At 31.9% G+C, this 18,369-nt stretch overlaps 1 protein-coding gene and 1 long non-coding RNA gene across 2 annotated transcripts; one reads left to right on the forward strand and one right to left on the reverse strand.

Annotated features, from left to right (window-relative positions):
• Positions 1-3,447: 3,447 nt before the first annotated feature.
• LOC127903013 (uncharacterized) lies at positions 3,448-4,145 on the reverse strand. The gene is made up of 2 exons (XR_008055768.1): positions 3,983-4,145; positions 3,448-3,882 (listed from the first exon to the last, which is right to left on the reverse strand). It is a non-coding gene; the product is annotated as an uncharacterized LOC127903013 (long non-coding RNA).
• A 3,357-nt stretch (positions 4,146-7,502) lies between these two features.
• LOC107177337 (protein FAR1-RELATED SEQUENCE 1-like) lies at positions 7,503-16,886 on the forward strand. The gene is made up of 4 exons (XM_015531000.1): positions 7,503-7,594; positions 8,063-8,633; positions 8,730-8,801; positions 16,830-16,886. Exons 1-4 carry the CDS (start codon positions 7,503-7,505, stop codon positions 16,884-16,886), a joined length of 792 nt encoding a protein of 263 aa, XP_015386486.1.
• Positions 16,887-18,369: the final 1,483 nt, after the last annotated feature.

Here is an 18,369-nt window from a genome sequence, read left to right on the forward strand (position 1 = left end):
TACAATACTATGCATTAAGGGCGTGTTTGGTAGCCTGCATTATATAGGATAAAAACACTATTTTGTATTAAATTTATACAAGCTCACATTTGGCACTAAAAGCAACAACAACTACACTGCATTAATGGGTTGTGCTAATGCGGCAGTTGCCGTATTAGCTAAACCCGACTCACACTTGGGTTTAGCTAATGCGGCGACTGTCGCATTAGCTTGCCTCTTATTATTTTTTTCAATTTTCTTAATAATAATAATAAATATAAATATAAATATAACTTTTTAATTTTAATATTATACTATTTTTATTTTTACATTAGAATTTATTAGTAAATTTATAATTTAATATAATTAATAATAATATTAATTTAAATAATAATATAAAATATTATTACATATATTACAGAACTTTTACTTGGATTATTTAGCACAATTCATTTTGTTAGTGAATATGTTATAACAATTATATCACTTTATTATTTTGTTATTATCTTGTGGTGTGTATAAATTTTTATTCCATTATCCTAAGATGACTTTTGAACTAATCTTCTAGTTTTTGACTATTTATTTATGTTGTTATATTATTATAGATTATTTGATTAAATTATTTGCTTCGAACTTTATGAAGAATACTAAAAAATAAATGTTATGCTTCCGAAAATTTAAGATTATAAGTTTCGAACTTTATGAAAAATTATGATATTTTTTAACATTTGCACTAAAACAATTGTTAAATTTATAAAATTTAAGACTTCTATAGTTAGTATTTTTCTAAATACTAATAAATATTACTTTCTAAATATATAATTTCAAATTCTTGTAATGCCTTCATATTTAGCAAATTGAAGTGGCAAATCATGCAGGATAATAGCATAAGTCAATATGACAATAATTAACGAAACACATAAGATTTAAACTTTAGAACACGAGTTGGCAGTCTATCACTATGATCTAACATCATTTGTGTGGGATCATACTTTTAAAATTTTGCATAATTATCATAATGTCCTTTCAAAGTACTTGTACCAGGATTAGTCACAGCTACATACTTAATGCCGCATTTTTTACAAAATTCTCTTGGCTTATTGTTTCGATATTTACCCCGTGAAACCTTACGGAACAATGTCCAAACTTCTAAAGTTAGTTTCCTTTGTTGTGGTCCCTTTTATTCTACTCATCTGAAACTTTTTTCAATCTTATCTTCCATTATGATTATGTCATTTACATTATCATTTCCAACACTGGAATCATTAATTTTGTAGACTGAATTACTATAGCTTATGTACATTCTCCTATTAAAAAAATCAAAATTAGTTAGATGAATTAACAATTCAACTTAAGTAATTAAAAACAAAAATCAAAATTAGAGAGAACACATTTAAGAGTACATGCAAGTTCGGATAATAGAAGCTTGGCGGCGGCTGTTGCTAATGCCATTTTCAAACACTAAGATTTGCTAGTTTCTTGACAAATTATTGAATTAAAGTGCTAGGGTGCTGATGACTATTGATTCCTAATTATACAAAGACTACTAGTAGGACGAAACGGTAGGAAATGCTAACAATTAAGAAAATTATTTTGTGTAAGTCAGTTGAGTCATGTAGATATTATCTGAATTCTTATTGGTGGAAATTATCTAAATTCTTATCGACTGCAATTGCCAAGTAAATTGAATTGAATTAAAAGTTTTAGAATCATCAATCAACCTTGTTAAAGTAAATTAATTTACAATGATTGAGTTGTAGGGCCCACGGCTGTGATCCATGCGACGATGTCACCAAGATGATTGAGGTTGATTATGCAAGGGGATATGTGAAGAATCTTCTTGTTGTTTTATTCAAGTCACCAAGCTAATCCCAATTCCCGAGTACACAAATCAAAAGAATCAAAATCCAACTTAATTGCTTAGCTAGCTTGTTATGAATGTGGAATCACTATTGAGGATAAGCATTCACAAATTTCTTTTTTCTCATCCTAAATGACCACAGTGGAATAAAATTTCTTAATCCTAATAAATAACCAAAGAGACCACCAAACATCTCAGCATCCTAATATGAAACAGATAATCAATATTTAGAATTTATAATCGCCACAAAAAAAAAAAAAACTCGTAGCTCAAAAATTTTTTTTTTAAAAAAAAAGAACAAGAGCTTACTGTGCGTGAGGTGAGAGTGAGACGGTTTGTGGTCAGCTGTGGAGGATCATTTTGCCACTCGTATGCCTTAATTTTTGTTTCACTCATATATTTTGTTTTGTTATAGTTGAAAATTGCTATTTAGCCTTCAAACTTTAATTTTTTTTAAAAATGAGTTTAAGGATAAATAAGTAATTCAATGAAATGAGTGGACTCTAACTGATTCATTTGTAACTCATTTATTAAACAAATCCTAAACAAATAAATGAATCAACGTCCTCAAACTCATATTTTCATTTAGTTAGTGAATCAAATCAAATCGAATTCACTTATTTAGTAAATGAATCAATTTATTCAAATTCAAAGTCATTTAATTCACATCAAATCAAATCGAATAAACGAATCCTGACCCAAATTGCCACCCGCAGTTGTGCCAGGGGGAACGCTAAGTGTACAGTATCCTAATGTTTGTAACAAGGGTGTTAATATGGAGAAAGACTTGAGTGGGATTGTCTTATTGAGATAGCCTAATAGTACTATATCATGTAGCATAGCATTAAGTCCTATTGTGAATCCACTAATATTTTTAATATTAAACTTAATAGGTTTTATATCAGCATGCTGAGATGGTAGGACAGCCCCACACAAGTTTTTTTTACTATTGTGGGACCAGGATATAGGTACATTGGGGATTCCACATGATAATTTAACATGGTACCACCTACTAATATTGATATTTGTCAAAAATTTTCTTTTGAAATTTACCAAATATTTGAAATATTTTTTCCCCTCAACTAGTAATAAAAGGGTGGAGCTATTTGCACTCTAAACAATACATTGAACACTCTTGCTTTGTACATTTAACTTTAAAATTTAAATAATTGAGTTTTACTCTATACACTCTTTAAAATATCAAAAAATTATCCTTATTTAAAATTTTAATTTAACAATCCTTATTTACTCTTTTAAATATAAAAAATAATCATGGCTTTTGGAGGTGGTGATTCTTTTATGCAAGGTGGACTACTGCATAGGAGTGGCAAAATAAATAATCGAATCAAATCAAATCCTAAATGAATTGGGTCAAAATTCTGCTAATTCGTATCGGATTTGTTCATTAAATGAATTGAAATTTCAAGATTAAGATTTGATTAGTTTATTAAATGAATATTCAATTTAATTCATTTAATTCAATTCATAAATGAATTAAATTGAATATGGATTCGTTTAGTCTATAATAAACGAATCCATAACGAATCGAATTAAATATGAATCCGTTTACAAGAATTAAATAAATAATTCAAACCCTAAGATTAAAATTTTTACAAAAACTAAGTAAATAATCCATTATAGACAAAGACAAACTGAGAAGGATCATAAAAAGAGACAAAGTTTAAAAGTTAAAAAAAAAGGAAAATGAATTGATGACAGGAATGGGTCGTCAACGGGAGATGGAGATTTGTGCAGTGGGATTGTCAGCGGCTATCGGCATCGAGATCGTTAGCAGTTAAAGCGGATGGTGACGGGAATTGGACCATATGGAGATCAAGCAGCAGTGGGATCATTGGCGGCTATCAGCATTGGGATCGTTACCGCGAATATTGGCAACGGATCGTCAGCGGCTGCTATTGTGGCCTAACTTCATTTGTTCGATCTTCAATCTAGCGGTGGTGGTAGATGATGACTGGGCTTAGACGGCAGTGGCTTGGTGATGGTGATGGAGGGTTCAGTTCAAAAAAGTGCCTGAAACAAAACTAGACAACCAGAAACATAAAAAAACCAAAAAAACTAGAAATAAATCCAGAAAAAAAAATCATAACCAGAAATAAAGGTGCCAGAAAACTTCAATACTACCTTGATTTTGGTTGTGATCCAAATAACAATAACATTTGAATTAACATAGCTTGGGATCAACAGAAACTGAAAAAAGAAATTTCTGTGAGAATTGAGAAGACTGAAGAGTGAAGAGCAGGCTGAGAGAACTTGAAAAGAAATAAATTAGGGTCAAAGACCCTAATTTTTCATCTCATTTATATATTGTCTTATTATTAATTATAATTATTAAATTAAGTTTCAAATTTTAAAATTTCTTCATACATATTTAAGGATAAATAAATAATTTAATTAAATGAATAATAAAAAATTTTAAACAAATAAACTGTATTCAATTCGTTTATGACTCATTTATTGAACGAATCCTAAACAAATTAGTAAATCAATGTCTTCAAACTTGAATTTGTTTTGTCTAATTAACGAATCACATCGAATTCAACCATTTATTAAACGAATCAATTTTTTCAAACCCAAATTCATTTAATTCATTTCAAATTGAATCAAATAAATAAATCCTAACCCAAATTGCCACCACTACCACTGCACTCGGTAAGCTCCTTTAGAATAGATAATTTTGAATTGGGTTTTGCAAACTATTCGAAGACCAAATCATGGAGATGACTATTTGGAATTGTTCCCTCTCGGATTGTGTCTTAAGTCTAACCCCTTTGAAAGAATATTGTGTGCAGTTCATCTCTTTCTAGGAATTACATACAGGTTTATCCCTTTTGGCGAACTTCATCTAAAGTTTATCAAATTTAGAGAATGTCATTTAGGGTTGTTCCCTTTGGAGAACATCGCACTGGGTTCATCTTTTGGACATTCGTTCGCACTGGGTTCATCTTTTGGACATTCGTTCTTTTATTGAAAATGTCATTTCATATTTATCCTTTTGGAGATTGCTATTTAGGGTTGGAGACTTTTCTCAAGGATAATCGTTTTAACGCCAAATGATCTCCAGCATGTTGGATGTAGGGATGGCCAGAGAGCCTATACAGAGCTGGACTCAGCTTTAGCTTGGGTGGTGTATGCTGGGTATTCACGATCCTATAAATTAGGCCAAAATAAACTTGGGCTGCGCCCAAAAAGCATATGTCGACCCGAAAACCCAAATTTTATGAAATTTTTTAAGCATATATATTTTTTAAGTAATTATTTTATTTAGCCTACATATTATATGTATATCTGAAAATTAAATTTTATTAAAATAAATTTTAAAAATTGTAAGATTCTTAAATAAGTTGACATTATATAGAAGCTCAAATTATATCTATAATTTGGGCTTTTTGTGCTCGGTTAAAAAGTATAGATCCTTTTAGGGTCTTTTATGTTCGGCTCAGATGTTCAAAAAGCATGCCGGAGCCCAATCAGGGATTTTGCCATTTCTTAATTAGATGTCTTTCTTACATAAGGCAAATCACATTAGAGTTATGATATTTGCCCTGGGTCAAACCCCGAAAATAAATAAAACGGCGTCATTTTGATTTTTTTTTTCTTGTCCAAAATGTTGTCGTTTCACTTACCATTTCCGTTTCACTTACCATTTCCAAAACCTGGGAACGAGATTGATAGAATCCAACAGCTGGGAACGCGATTCGTTTTTTCCTTTCTTCCTTACCGAAAAAATCGTTACTTTCCTTCATCGACCGTGGTGTAGCCTTTCGGGATCCACAACAGAATGCTTCATCCTCTTTGTCTTAAGCTGAAGAAAGTGATTAAGAAAGAAAGAACACACCCATTTAGTGAAGAAAGTGATTAACATCAGCTGTGAAATTTGTCCTTGAAAGCTAAGTTTCGGCTACTAAGCTGAGTTTGGACGGAACAAGACCAACAGTAGCTGCGAAGTTTTGGCAGAACAAGAACATTGTCCCTGAAAGCTTGAATTTTCGAAGCTTGAATTTATTTTTTCGGTACTGTCTTCTTTTCAGTATTTTGTTTTTTGAATTATTTTTTAATTTTTCCCTGCGTTTTTACAACATTGTAACATTGAATTTATTTTTTAACCACAAAAAACGTAGAGAGATTGCTGCGTATGAGCATGCTATGGCATTTGATACCACATTGAACTTGCCAAAAAGTGGTTAAAAACATAAATGAGCTGGGCATTTGTTTGTATATAATGGGTATTAAGCTGAGTATTTGTTTCTATATTGCATTTTGAATGTTGATTAATGAGCTGGGCATTTGTTTGTATATCCCAACCTTATACTGCAAAAGCTGTATCATTTGACCTGTACAAATGTTGGTTTTGAATCATTCAACTTAAACACCTTACTTAATCAAAAGTCCTATAGATTGACAATAATCGAAATAGAGGTGAAAGAGTCATCTTCTTTTTTTTCCGAGTAATTACCCGAGTTCAAATCCTAGAAGATTAAAGATTAAAAAAGAAAAAAAGAGATTAAAAAAGATAAAAGATTACAACAAGCTTGAGCTGTTTCAATTTGAATGTTGAGTTGTTTCATTTTGTTTTTTAAATTTGTTTCTAAATTTAATGAATTTATGATAAATAACTAATAAGATATTGAATTATTTAAATTTGCAGCAGTTAATGGATAATTTCGAACAAGTGGAGGAGGTTGATGAAGTTGGAGAATTGCAGGATTTACAGGGGGCTGAAATGGAAGAAAATAATGAGGAATTGGTGGTGGAAAAAGTTGTTAAGCTTACGGTTGGAATGTCTTTTGATAGTCCTGATGAAATGTTTGAATATTATAAAGCTTTTGGCCTACAAGAGGGGTTTCCAGTGATGCGTAGATCTTGTACAAAAGGGGATGATGGGAGTTTGAGATATGTGACATTTACTTGTGGGAGAAACGGCAAGTCAAAAGCCAAACCCACTAATGTTTTGCGGCTTCAACCAAACCAAAAAATTGGATGCAATGCTAAAATTGGAGGACATTTGGATTTTGTTAATGGAAAATGGGTAATTGAAAATTTGATTCTTGAACACAACCATGCCGTGAGTCCGAGCAAGAGTAGGTATTATTGATGCAACTGTACCATTATTCCTTTTGTTAAAAAGCAGCTTGAAATAAATGAAGAAGCTGGAATTAAAATGGCTCAAAGTTTTAAGTTGATTGTTGTCGAGGCTGGTGGCTTTAAAAATGTATCATTCTTAGAAAGAGATGCTACAAATCATGTTGAGAAGGTGAGGCGATTAAGACTCGGAGAAGGGGATGTTGTTGCAATTCAGAGGTATTTTAAGAAAATGTAAACAGAAAACGATGGGTTTTTCTTCAATATTGACCTAGATGAAAAGGGTCGGTTACAAAATGTATTTTGGGTAGATCCAAGGAGCAGGGCAGCCTATAAAGACTTTGGAGATGTTGTCACATTTGATACCACATACATTACAAATAAGTATGACATGTCATTTGCTCCTTTTGCAGGAGTTAATCATCATGATCAATCAATTTTGTTAGGATGTGGGTTGATTTCGCATGAGGACACAAAGACATTTACATAGTTATTTAACACATGACTATCATGTATGTCTGGTTATCCTCCCCTTGGAATCATTACATATCAAGATAAAGCGATGAAAAACGCAGTTCAGATTGTGTTTCCAAACACTAAGCATCGATGGTGTTTGTGGCATATACTGAAAAATGTGCCTGAGAAGTTGGGAAGGTATGCAGAATATCATGCCATTAGAGTTTCATTGCTTTATATTGTTTATGATTCACATACTCCTGTTGAATTCGAGGAATCTTGGCATGACATGTTAGATAAATATGATCTTAGAAATAATTAGTGGTTGAATAGTTTATATGAGGAAAGAAATCATTGGGTTCTAGCATTCGTGAAAACTACTTTTTGAGCTGGAATGTCAACCACTCAGTGTAGTGAGAGTATAAATACTTTCTTTGATGGGTATGTTAACTCAAAAACAACTTTGAAGCAATTTGTGGAGAAATATAAGAAAGCAATGGAAAGTAAAATTGAGAAAGAATGACAAGCAGATGCACGGAGTTTTAGCCAACGGTTGCCATGTACCAATTTTGCAATGGAAAAGCAAATTGAAGAAGTGTACACTATTTTCAAGTTTCAAGAATTTCAGTAGGAGCTGGTGAATAAGATATATTGTGAGGTTTTCAGTTGTGGGGGGTCAGAATATGAAGTTATTGAAAACGATGAAAAGAGTAGAGAAAAGACTTTTAAAGTCATTTTTGAAAAAGATAAAGGTGAAATTCATTATGTGTGCTCAATGTTTGAATATAAGGGCATTCTTTTCAAACATGCTATCGCAGTGTTGTCACGTAACCGTGTGCAATTACTGCCGAAAAAGTATATCCTACGAAGATGGAGGAAAGATGTGCGGAGATTCTCTAGTAAAGTCAAAGTCAGTTATGATGCACGGAGTTCGAGCATTGAACATCAGCGATATAAAGAGGAGTGCACTATTTTTTATGATGTTGCTGAGGTAGCTTCCAAAAATGAAGAAAGTCATAGAAACATTATGGGTTGGATCGAGAAAGTTATGAAGGATGTATCTCTAAATGTTCGATGTGACGGTGACGATACAACCATTGATGGTGGATCCAATAGTAACATACAAGATCCAGTGGTAACTCGGCGTAAAGGTCGTCCACCTTATCAAAGAAAGCAAAAGCAATTTAATAGGCCAAAACAGAAATCGAACAACGTTTCGATAAACACAACTATAGAGGTAATTGTATATACTTTAGATTAATTTAATACTTTAATACATTCATTTTAAATCAATTTAATATATACTTTAAATGTGTGTTGACTGCACTTCTAGGACGCAGAGATACATGATTTATCTTCTCAAGTGGCTACTACAATCCCAACACAAGAGAGCAATATGGCTATGGTAATATTTTTTTATTTGTTATTTCCATTCATTGTCATATGTTTGATAATTTGTGTTTAATTTTTTCTTTTTTTTTGGTACAACAACAACCACAGCAAACACCCCTACAACATGCATTTTTCCCCCTTACTATCAGTATTAGATGAATTACGGTCCAGCTCATCATGTACACTTGCAACATGTACCGCAACAAAATTTCGAAAAGGCCAATCAAGGGGAGTTTTCAACTAATGAACCAAGCATGTGATCGAAGTTAGCTTATACTTATGTTTTATGTATTATTCAACTAATGAACTAATGTAATTTGGTGTATGTGTATTTTGACATTTTTTAAATTTTGGAGTTCATAAGTCTATTTTCAAAATGCTAGAAATGGATTCATTTGAAAAATATTAGAATGATTTGGGCCATAGTATAATTTTGAGAAGAATTTTTGGGGCCAAATTATAATTTCATAATACTGTGAATTAATAAGTCTATTTTCAAAATGCTAGAAATGGATTCATTTGAAAAATATTAGAATGATTTGGGCCATAGTATAATTTTGAGAAGAATTTTTGGGGCCAAATTATAATTTCATAATACTGTGAATTAATAAGTCTATTTTCAAAATGCTAGAAATGGATTCATTTGAAAAATATTAGAATGATTTGGGCCATAGTATAATTTTGAGAAGAATTTTTGGGGTCAAATTATAATTTCATAATACTGTGAATTAATAAGTCTATTTTCAAAATGCTAGAAATGGATTCATTTGGAAAATATTAGAATAATTTAGGCCATAGCATAATTTTGAGAAGAATTTTTGGGGCCAAATTATAATTTAATAATACTGTGAATTAATAAGTCTATTTTCAAAATGCTAGAAATGGATTCATTTGGAAAATATTAGAATGATTTGGGCTATAGTATAATTTTGAGAAGAATTTTTGGGGCCAAATTATAATTTCATAATACTGTGAATTAATAAGTCTATTTTCAAAATGCTAGAAATGGATTCATTTGGAAAATATTAGAATAATTTAGGCCATAGCATAATTTTGAGAAGAATTTTTGGGGCCAAATTATAATTTAATAATACTGTGAATTAATAAGTCTATTTTCAAAATGCTAGAAATGGATTCATTTGGAAAATATTAGAATGATTTGGGCTATAGTATAATTTTGAGAAGAATTTTTGGGGCCAAATTATAATTTCATAATACTGTGAATTAAATCGAGAGAGTCAAACAACTCGAAAACTTATATTTAACATGAAAATGCTATTACATATGTCTACAAGTCTTTAACTTGAAACAACTTAAAAATAATACTTTAAGAGAAAACATAATACAACAATCATCAGTATTTTAATAAAATCATATCGTGGTGCTTCTTTCTTTCGAAGTTCGTCGTCCAACAATCGCCTCTGCACTTCATGTTCTCGCATACGCTTAAGTTCTTTATGCAATAAGTGAAATTTAACGGACAAAAACTTGATCTCTAAGGCCAACTTCCTAACTTCATCCGCTAACAAGTCTATTTTCTCTTCGCTAGGTTTACGATCTTCTGCCCATTGAAAGTTCTTACATCCTCTACAAATCCAAAATTTGCGATTTGGATTTTTTATTGTGCGTGACGTTAACAACTCCATATGATTACCGCATCCATTACACATTTGCAATGAGCTTCGATTCTCACTTAACTCGGATGACATTGTTTGTGGTTAATAGTTCCTTACGAAGAAACTGCCCAAAAAGGGAAACAATTATAGTTAATAATGCCAAAGAAATTACCCAATTCAAATTTTAATTGCAATTACAGTTAGTCAGACTTAAAAGAAAAGAAAACTAGAACATATGAACAACATGAAAACTGGAAACTGTAACATATGAACAGCATGAAAACTGAAACATGAAAAGAAATTACCACTAAATTCTACAAGCAACTAGCCAGCAACCACCCAGCAGCTAATGTGAAAACTACAACCAATATGCCAGAAAGGCTACATTTGTCTCGCGTAGCTTCCCAAATTCAAAAAGTTCAACAAAGTTATCAATAAATTCTACAAGCAACCAACCAGCAACCACCCAACAGCTAATATGAAACTACAAGCAATATGCCAGAAAGGCTATCAAAGAACCCAAGCCAAAATGCACGCAATCTATATACCAAAATGCACACAATCTATAAACAGACAACTGGAGATAAAATAGAAGCCTCCAATTCCATCAATAATATTAATCCTCATCACTCGGTTACATTAATTCAAAAAAGTACATGAAATACAGACAGAGAGCAGCTGCAATTGACTCAAATCAGAAATATCTCATGCTAAGAAATAACAGACAAGTTTCAGCTGCATAAGCTCAGAAATAACAGACAGAGAGCACCTGCATAAGCCCGGAAATAACAGACAGAGCAACTGCAATTGACTCAAATAAGAAATCTCTTCGAAATCTTCCAGAGCAAAATCTCTTTTTCATCATCATTCATCCTCAACCTCAACATTAGCAAATTCAAAATTGTACCCAAATTCAGCTGAAAATCAATTGCAATTTAATTGATAAAGAACCAAAAAGATCATTGAGAGTACCCAAGCCTAACTAAAAGTATAAGGGTTATGCTTGAGCTACGTAACCCATGCAAGCCTTGCATGGCACATTCAAGACATGTATCAAGTAAAGTTTGTGTGTGGATGCTTACCGAAGCAATAACGGTTGGATTACCACATCAAGTGATCATTGCAGATTTAGCAGGGAATCAAATCTTGGTTGTTACATTTGATTTGAATTCTGCTGCGAGTTTATAGCTAGGCAATATTATCCTTAATTTATTTACTAGATTTGAGCCAATAATCTCGGTTACAAAGCAAAGTATTGTTACGTTTGCTGTTATAAATAAGCTCTAGTACTGAAATAAGAGTCATGGAGAAATTATCTTAAATATTTGTTTGTGGTCGTTCTCACCAAAAGCAGAATAACTATATTACTTGCAATTGTTAGCAAGCATCTGATTGGGACCATATCATTAACACACTTAAATAAAACGGGAATGACAATAGCTATCCAAATTCAGTCGAAAATTAATTAAATGGGAATGACAATAGCTAAGAAAATTTAGCACTTGCAGAGCAATGATATTAAATTTTCATCATAACTGTCCTAACCTAGATCAACCAAATCGTCCCCATTTTGCCATAACCTAAAGAGGAAAAAACGAAGCATTACCTCAGGTTGTGAACTTTGCCTCTTCGTGAGTTTAATTTTTCGAACAAGTTTCAGCTACTAGCGTTACCAGCGTTGACGGTGACCGTGGCAGTGAGTCGGTCGTGGTGGATTCCAAATGGTTGGACCTCCATCGAGGAAGGAAAGTAATGAGTTTTTTTAAGAAACGAAGCACCGAAGAGATTTACGGTCTAACAGAACAAGACCAACTTGGTCTTCTATCTGTCTCGTTCCCATGTGAAACGAAGAAAGGAAGAAATAAAGAGGAAGAGATTTAATTCTTCTCAAAATAGTCCATCAGAAACAGCAACGTTTTGGAGAAGCAAAAAAGAAAAAAAAAACTAAACAAAACGACGCTGTTTTGTTTAGTTTCGGGGTTTGACCTGGGACAAACATCATTTTTCATCACATTAACATTTGTTCACTCACTACTTAGAAATTTAAAGGAAACATTCAAAAATTTAAAAGTAAATGAGAAATGCTAAATAAATCTTTTTCATTGAGAAATGCATAATCACCTCATCCAAGTGGTTGCTTCATTAATCCCTATGACAATGCAAAATAATTATCATTTAAGGAGGTGGGACCCCACATTGAAGATGTCCTCCCTTATCTATAGGAATTTATGGAATTCAAATACGTTGACTAACTAGTGAAGCAAATCAACTAATGCTAAAACGACAAATTTTATGTGCGTTTTTCAAAGTTAAATGACTTAGGCAAAATGAGAAGCTAAGTCTGTATTTTGTGTTATATTGAATTTATTGATTGAAATGACAAAAAGCCTTGCTGTTTTTGGTTTAATGAAATATTAGCAATGCACATGAATCATAATGATGTGTGAATTTGTTATGAAACTATTATGGCATATGCACTTTACGTGCACTTCTGGGCAAGCTTCTAGGTTTGTTATAAAGCTATTTTCATATTTGATTTTAGTGCAACAAACAAAGAGGTATAAAGGATTCAAGAGAGATAGAAAGCTTGAGAAAAAAGAGTGATCTTTCTCCTTGTACTAAGCTTTATAAATCTCTATGTAAAGAAACTTGAGTTAATTGATATAGCTAATCAATTTTTTCCTCTCATGGATGCAGGTTAATACAAATTGGCTGAACTATTAATTGGCTAAATTCTATAATTATTTAGTGATTTACGTTGTTTTAATTGCTTTTGATTTAATCATCATTTTGTTCATTTTAAGATTCTTAATTAGCTATTCAAATCATCCTCTAAGCATCTTGTAGTGTCCAAATTAAAGATTTTAGGTAGTGTTTGGTGAATCTTGATTTGCATTGCTTCTCAATCACTACAATTGGTATCAGAGTAGGGTCCTTTGATCAAATCCAAGTTGGCTACTCCTAAAGTTGATCTAAAGAAGTTTAATGGAAAGAATGTTTTCAATATGTGGAAAGTCAAAATAGAAGCCTATTGAATACAAAGGGGTTGGGATTGTAGATCTCATTGCATATACAATTGATATTTCACATGAAATTAATGATGAAGACCAAGAAGTTGCTAAGAGGTAGCTTAGAGCACACTTAAGTTCGAATGGCAAAAGGCTATAGATGAGAAAATATCATGTGTTTATAAGAACAACACCTGGGAGCTGGTGAGAAAACATGACAACAGAAGATTAGTTGGCTATAAATGGATTTTTAGAATCAAAGATAGATTAATAGCTACTGAATTTAGGAGATTTAGAGCTAGGTCAGTAGCTAAAGCATATACTTAGATGAAAGAAGCGGACTTTAAATAAGTATTTTTACATGTAGTCAGTCATGCTTCTATAAGAATGTTATTGGCTTTGATAAAAGTTCATGACATAGAGCTTGATCAAGTTGATATTGAAACTGTTTTCTTGCATATGAGACTATAAGAAGAGATTCTAATTATTCAATCAGAAGGGTATGTGGATCCTAAGAAGGCTGATTATGTGTGTTTATTGAGGAAATCACTATATGGATTAAAGTAATCCCCTAGGCAGTGGCATCTCAAGTTTAATAAGTTCATGATTTTTCATGCATTTGAGAGATGTAGTTTTGATCATTGTGTATATTACAAGCTATTAAGAACATATCTCTATATATACTTATTGCTATATGTAGATGATATATTGATAGCTTGTGAACAAAGAGATGACATTGAAGCCTTAAAGCTGCTGTTGAACTTAGAATTTGATATGAAATACTTTGGACATACTAAGAAGATCTTAGGCATGGACACAAGGAGAAATAGAAGAGAAAGGACAATGATTATTTTGCAAGAGAAGTATTTAAATAAAGAGCTTGACACTTTTGGGATGCAACGTTGCAAGTCTGTAATGACACCATCAGCATCTCATTCCTGACTATCTAATCTGCAATTCCTAAAATAAATGAAGAAAAGGGTAAAATGGCAAAAATTCCTTATGCTCATGTTGTAGGGTATATAATATATGCTATGGTCTTAACTGAAATATTAGTTATGCAACCCAAGAGGGGGGTGAATTGGGTTTTTAAAACTTAAACTAAGCAAACCACACAACAATTTAATCTAATGCCTTAATAAAATAAAAATAAATAAATTTAATAGTGCTAAAAAATAAAAGGGTAAGAGAAGAGAGAGCAAACATAAATATTTTTACGTGATTCGACAATCCCCGCCTCCAAGCAAACTAAGCTAGAAGATTTCATTATCCAAGCCTCCAAGGCTTCAAGTTCTTACAATTGACTTTTAAGGTGTCAATGACCTTTACAACAAGAGATTATCCCTTAATCTCTTAACCCAAGTGTTTCTCACACTCAAATTCTCATAAATTTGATAAAGAAATAAAAATTACAACAAATAACTCTCTTTTAAAGTGGATTACAAATGATAGCACAATGGACATTTAATATATAATCATTTGCGAAATGGAAACTCAAAATATAATGTATGCTCTTGTTATTTCTTGCAAAAGTTTTTAAAATTGAATTGGATTTGAGTTTCTATAGTTTTGACACAAAAATTAGTCGTTATAGACAAAACCAGCAAGCAAGCAACTAGCCTCTTGATTAGTTGGCTCGCCACTAAGTACAGTGCAAGTTACCATTGCAATTTGAATTTTGTTACAATGATGCTACAGTAACACCATTTTCTAAAATTATATTTTTGCCCAACCTTTCTATAATTTGACTATTGCGCAAAACGTCATAAAACTTTGCAAACAGATCTAATTTCAGAATTTCTAAATAAAGCTTGTTATTCCACAAAACTTTTGAAATTATGCTATGACTCAAAACTTTATAATATTTTTTAAAGAGGTTCTTCTTTCCTTTTTTTTTTTTACCATAATGCCTATTGATTTCAAAGTTCTCAAAATTTTTTAATTTAATCCAAAATTTAAAAAATACTCAAATCCACAAAATACTTGTCCTATATATAACCTTTTGGTTTATAAAAAATAATGATTTATTAAAAAAAATCTTGAGCTTCTCAAATGTTAAATCATGCATATATTAAATCATAACAACGTTACAAGACTTTGTCGTAATAATGACTCCGTTGAGTTAAACTTTGTTCTTGATCGAACCGTTGTCCGCTGAGTGTCTTGATCTTCATTTCAATTGATTCACTTGCATAAATATTATCCTTCAAGAACCAGTGAAAATGTGAAATACAATATTTATCATATCACTTAAGACACATATTTGTTATCATAAAAATTACAATATGTGTACCCATTTAGGCTAACATTAACAAGACCTGACATATCACGTGCTTTAAGCATTGTAAGTAGATACATTGCAGCACTTGGTAAGGAGCATTAGAAGGCAGTTAAATGGATAATGAGGTACTTGAAAAGTACTCAGGATATTAGTTGTTGTATAGAAGATTAGCAGTTTGAATAGTGGATTATGGGTTTTATAGATTCAAATTTTGTTGGTGATCATGATAGAATAAAGTCCTTAATAGGTTATATGTTCATGTTGAATGGCTACATTATCAACTAGAAAGCAAACCTCTAGAATGTTATTACCATGTCAAAAACAAAGGCTGAATATACTGCTGCTCTAGAGGCAATGAAAGAAGTATTATGGCTCAAAGGTTTGATGGCTAAGTTAGAAATGCTTTAGAAGATTGTTGAAATACATTGTAACAGCTCAAATGTTGTATACTTGAGTGAAAATCCAACTCACTATGAAAGAACCAAACATATTGATGTTAAATTTCACTTGTAAGAAATGAAATATCTAAAGGAGTAATCAAAATGGTAAATGTTCATACTGACAGCAATCCTACAGACATGCTTATTGTTAAGTCCAAAATTTATAGAGTTGGCATTTTATGGTCAGTCTAGTTAAATTGAAAATTTATTTATTGCATATCTTGTAATATGGATTAATTTATTAATTTCCTAATTTAGTGAGATTCCAATTTATTAGGAATATTTGTTCCTCATTTAATTAGATGTCTAATTTAGCAAGTCAATTAATGGTGGGATTTTATAATTGGCACATGAGATCTATTTAGAGCAAGAAGTTGGTTCAAATAGGAAGTTCATTAAATGCTCTAGATATTATTGGGAGACAAGCAAGCCAAGAAGATCAGATTTATTCCTAATCAGATTCATGAGAATTATAAGAGGAAAGAAACTCTTATTTGGAAAGAATCCAAGTCTTTTAAGACTTGCTATTTTGGTGAAACCCTAGTGCCTATATAAAGAGAGGTATTTCACAATTGAAGATTGCACAACACAGACCATAAAGTAGAGAAGCAAAATTCGGCCTCCTCCCTAGAGAATCTGGATTTGGTGCATCATGTTGTGTTGATTTGTTTTCTTATCTTCTGTTCATCTCTGCAGAGAGTCTATGTGGATCTTGGATCACTAGACATTGAAGAATTGAAGAATTGCTATTGATCACTTTGCGAAGTGCCTTGAGGATCGTGGATCAAGAGGGGTAGCGATTATTCAAGAGAAGCAGATTCAGTCTAAGATTGAGTAAACTATATGGTGATAAACTATAAGTGAGAGTCTTAAGTTTGGTAAATCCATAGGTTGTAACATCTCAACTTAGTAAATTACTTTTCATCTAGGCGTGGCCTCGTGGATGTAGGATTGGTTAATCCGAACCATGTAAAAATCTCCATGTCATTTATTTTCTGCATTTTATTATGTTTTTAAAAGTTAATATTTTTTATGCGGATGAACAGTATTTGTAAACAGTCGTGGTGAACAGTTGCAGTAAACAGTAACCGTGAACAGTACTTCTGAAAAAAATTAAGTTCTTAATTTTTGGTTTTTAATTACCAATATCTATTTCTAATAGATCTAAATTCCTAACACTTATAAAGGTGGTTCCCATAGCTAAATTCAAAGTTTACTTGTTGATTGGATTGTGTAGTCTCTAAATTGTATAGAAAAGACGCGAAAATTGATCAGGTTTGATAGTTTCAAGATGGAGATTTATTTAGTAACCAATGAAGCAAATCAACTAATGCTGAAATGACAGAGTTTACGTGCGTTTGTAGGTGTTATTTGACTTAGGCAAAATGACAAACTAAGTCTGCATTTTGCTTTATACTGATTTTTCTGATTGAAACAACAAATAGCCTTGCTATTTTCGATTTAATGAAACACGAGCAACACATATGAAGTATAATAACATGTGAAGTTTGTTATGAAACCATTATGGCATATGCCTCATGTGCACTTCTGGGCAAGCTTCTGGGTCTATTATAAAGCATATAAACGCTACCTTAGTGATCTAGTGTTGGTAAGTCAGAATAGAGGCGGAAGTTTTTGGAGACTAAAGGGGGCTACAGTACCTTTTGAAAAAATTTTGAAATTTCTAAAGAAAATATAAAAAATTAAGTTAAAAAATATTGATTTGGCCATATAAAATTACTTTATAAACTAGGATGAAAATATAATTTTATATTTTATGAAATAAAGTCAGGGTGACCCTTTGATTTTTATTTTGTTAATTGCTTGTTCATTCTGACAAAATAGCAAGTAATCTTCAAAAGTTTGTAAAGTTTGAACCCAATTCTTTAATTTGATTTTTTGGTTAATTAGTTTTTCATTTTATTTTTTCCTTGTAACAGTAACCTCAATTAGTACTCAAAATTGCTGAAGTTACAAGTAAAATTCTCAAATTCTTGGCAACCACATCACAGTTATAAATGAAAAAACTATCTAAAATCAATCCCGTATCAACACTTGAAGTTTGAACTTGGCCACCCAGGACTCAAGCTCCGTCCCTAGGTGGCAACCTTAATGGCTGTGTCCAACTTTTTCTCCTTTGAGAGGTCTATAGTCCCAGCAAAGAGTTCTTCATTTGTGTCTTCCTTGAAGTGGGTAATCCTATGAGTTGGCGCACACATTTCTACTAAGATGCTGC

Source organism: Citrus sinensis, chromosome 6, assembly GCF_022201045.2.
Source record: "Citrus sinensis cultivar Valencia sweet orange chromosome 6, DVS_A1.0, whole genome shotgun sequence".
Lineage (NCBI taxonomy): Eukaryota > Viridiplantae > Streptophyta > Magnoliopsida > Sapindales > Rutaceae > Citrus > Citrus sinensis.

What these genes read in the sequence shown, in the direction of transcription:
- LOC107177337 (XM_015531000.1), top strand. Translation starts at nt 7,503, where the DNA reads ATGAAAAACGCAGTTCAGATTGTGTTTCCAAACACTAAGCATCGATGG. An exon ending in CGATAAACACAACTATAGAG is followed by an intron (nt 8,634 to 8,729) that starts GTAATTGTATAT and finishes CTGCACTTCTAG; the next exon opens with GACGCAGAGATACATGATTT. An exon ending in AAGAGAGCAATATGGCTATG is followed by an intron (nt 8,802 to 16,829) that starts GTAATATTTTTT and finishes TCATCTCTGCAG; the next exon opens with AGAGTCTATGTGGATCTTGG.